Source organism: Furipterus horrens, unplaced genomic scaffold, assembly GCF_987537825.1.
Source record: "Furipterus horrens unplaced genomic scaffold, mFurHor1.1.pri manual_scaffold_9, whole genome shotgun sequence".
NCBI classification, from domain to species: Eukaryota; Metazoa; Chordata; class Mammalia; order Chiroptera; family Furipteridae; genus Furipterus; species Furipterus horrens.
This window is the reverse complement of record NW_028327179.1, coordinates 63,386,164-63,389,243: the sequence shown is the minus strand read 5'-3', so window position 1 is coordinate 63,389,243 and position 3,080 is coordinate 63,386,164. Positions and strand designations below refer to the sequence as shown.

Sequence of the window (3,080 nt, the reverse complement as noted above, 5' to 3'; positions counted from 1 at the left end):
GGAAAGCGCCAGAGGCGGTGTGGCTCGCGCGGGCTGGGCGGCGGCCTGAGTTGGGAGGGGGCTGCCGTGTGAGGTTTCCCGGTGGGTCCCAGTTCGGGGAGCGCATGTGCCTGCTGTTCGCGGTCCTAGGCTCTGCGGGTGAGGAGCTGGGAGAGGGAAGAGGGGAGGGAGACGGGCGCCCCTTTGAGGCCGGGCGGGGACTGAGCCGGGCCGGCCTAGGTGGAGGGTGGCCAGCGCCGAGCCTGCGCGCCCTGCTCCCGCCTTCGTTCCACGTCCGGGCCGCGGCGCTGTTTGAGCCGAAGCCTGCCTGGCAGGCTTGAGCGGTACTGGTGGGCCGCGCAGCGCCAAAGCCCGCCTGGAAGGCCTTGCTGACCTCGGGACGGGCTCGAACTATACCATAAAGTTGATCTTCAGAGTGGGAGAGGGAGAGGGAGCCAAACTAGTGGACTCCTTCGTTCTTTAAAATAGTTGGTTGCCGTTAAATGCAGGAATGAGGCACGTGTACCGTGTGCCCCTTGTTTAATCATTAAAGGGGACCCATTCATGAAGGAGGAGAAGATTAGAAAGCCTTAGTGTGGTCATTTTGGGGGAGAGTCTTGCTTTGGACAATTTGCTAATACCTGTGTATAGTTTTATTTTAATCATTTCATTTTAACTTCCGAGCTTTTATTAAAGTTTCTTTACAACCAAAGACTAAGGCTGCTCATAGGGAATTCCTTACGTAGCATATTGCCGGACTCCTGCATTTAATCCTGATTCGGGACATTCTGTGGACCCCATTACCTTCAAGCTGAAGAAATAAAGATGTAAAGTTTGTAAGAGTTCCAGCACACCTAAGGAAGTAGAGCTATAATTTCTTCCTTAGCTGTCAGAGGCGGGAGTCACTCCAAAATCAGACATGCAGACACTGAGTTTCCTAGACTCGGCCTCCATAAGCTTTGTTGCTGGATTGAAGTTTTGTAATCCCCATCATAATTTTTGAGGACTTTAAATTTGTCTTGCTTCTTTTCTCTTGATAGGAAAGGAATAATGCTGTCAGCATGTCTGCACACTCCATGCTCTATGAACGAATCGCCGTAGCCAAGGAACTAATTAAGAGAGCAGAATCACTTTCTAGATCAAGAAAAGGTGGCATTGAAGGTGCTGCAAAGCTGTGCAGCAAATTGAAAGCTGAACTGAAATTTTTACAGAAAGTAGAAGCTGGCAAAGTAGCTATTAAGGAGTCCCATTTACAGAGCACTAATTTAACGCACCTAAGAGCCATAGTGGAATCAGCAGAAAACCTGGAAGAAGTTGTCAGTGTTCTCCATGTATTTGGTTACACAGATACCTTGGGAGAAAAGCAGACCCTAGTCGTGGATGTTGTTGCAAATGGCGGTCATACTTGGGTGAAAGCCATTGGCCGAAAGGCTGAAGCTCTGCATAATATTTGGCTGGGCAGGGGCCAGTATGGTGACAAAAGCATCATTGAGCAAGCTGAAGACTTCCTTCAGGCCAGTCACCAGCAGCCAGTGCAATATAGCAATCCTCACATCATCTTTGCATTCTACAACAGTGTCTCCAGTCCCATGGCAGAGAAGCTGAAAGAAATGGGCATATCTGTGAGAGGAGACATAGTAGCGGTTAACTTTCTGTTGGATCACCCTGAAGAGCCCCAACCTAGTGAGAGAGAATCAGATGAAGAGGGCCCTGAACTTTTCCAGGTGACCCGAGTAGACCGAGAAAATATACTAGCAAGTGTTGCGTTTCCTACAGAGATTAAGATTGATGTGTGCAAAAGGGTAAATCTGGACATTACTACTTTAATCACATATGTATCTGCTCTCAGCTATGGAGGTTGCCACTTTATCTTTAAAGAAAAAGTGCTCACAGAACAAGCAGAGCAAGAGAGAAAAGAGCAGGTTCTACCACAGCTCAAGGCATTTATGAAGGACAAGGAGCTGTTTGCTTGTGCATCTGCTGTCAAGGATTTTCAGTCTATTCTAGATACTTTAGGAGGACCTGGGGAAAGAGAGAGGGCCACTATACTAATTAAGCGAATTACTGTGGTGCCAGACCAGCCCTCTGAGCGTGCCTTGGGACTAGTGGCCAGTTCAAAAATCAATAGTCGTTCATTAACAATTTTCGGGACAGGAGATACCCTAAAAGCCATAACAATGACTGCCAATAGTGGTTTTGTCAGAGCTGCCAACAACCAGGGTGTTAAATTTAGTGTGTTTATCCATCAACCCAGAGCACTTACTGAGAGCAAAGAGGCTCTAGCCACCCCCTTACTAAACGACTGCACAACTGACACTGAACACTGATGGTATCCTTTAAATATTATCATGGAAATAAGTTTTCATACCAAAGGCTGTATCTTCCTATCTTAATTGGAAAAAATAAAAAGAAGTCTATAGTAAAATAATAACTTAGAATTTAAACAAGTAGAGTGGATTTGTTTCTCATCTATAAAGTATATAACTTCCTAAAGTAGAAAAAACACAGGAGACAACCTTATTTATCAAACTGTCTACATTATAGTAGTTAAGAACAGAAGTACATATATGTAAGACTTTTAGCTGTGTCAAAATGCTTTTATCTGTTTGATTCAGAAGGGCTGCAACCCCACCTACTGGTAATCACATTTCATGGACTATGGCTACATTGCATCTTGCATTAAACATCTGGTGAAAACTGAAGCTTGTTTTTTATTATATGGGTTTATAAACTGATAATGAGTTGAGGCTAGGAGGTAATAGTATATAATTAATTTTAGGTTCTAAAGTCATGGCCATTATTAATGAAGAGAAACTGATTGCTATATGTTAGGTGCAGTCTGGGTATATTTACAGAAGATCTATAGAATATATTTTTTTCCCCGTTTTTAAAGTAAATTCTGATCTTGCAAGTCCAATGGATCTTTTGATACACCTTTGTGAAAAGGAAGATAGCCAACAATTATATTACTGTAAACCTAGGACATTTGAGGTAAAATATTAATTTGAACAAATTGAAAAAGAATTATATAAAACGTGTAAGAAGAATACAGATCTTTTAAATACAGTCTCCATGTTGCAAATATTTGAATTATGAATCCT

General features: G+C 43.6%; 1 protein-coding gene across 1 annotated transcript; it reads left to right on the top strand.

Moving 5' to 3' along the window:
- On the top strand, positions 1–2,681 carry CUNH7orf25 (chromosome unknown C7orf25 homolog). The gene is made up of 2 exons (XM_090286759.1): positions 1–138; positions 1,020–2,681. The coding sequence occupies exon 2, from the start codon at positions 1,041–1,043 to the stop codon at positions 2,304–2,306; it is 1,266 nt and encodes a 421-aa protein (XP_090142885.1). The 5' UTR covers positions 1–138; positions 1,020–1,040; the 3' UTR covers positions 2,307–2,681.
- Positions 2,682–3,080: the final 399 nt, after the last annotated feature.

What these genes read in the sequence shown, in the direction of transcription:
- CUNH7orf25 (XM_090286759.1), top strand. Translation starts at nt 1,041, where the DNA reads ATGTCTGCACACTCCATGCTCTATGAACGAATCGCCGTAGCCAAGGAA.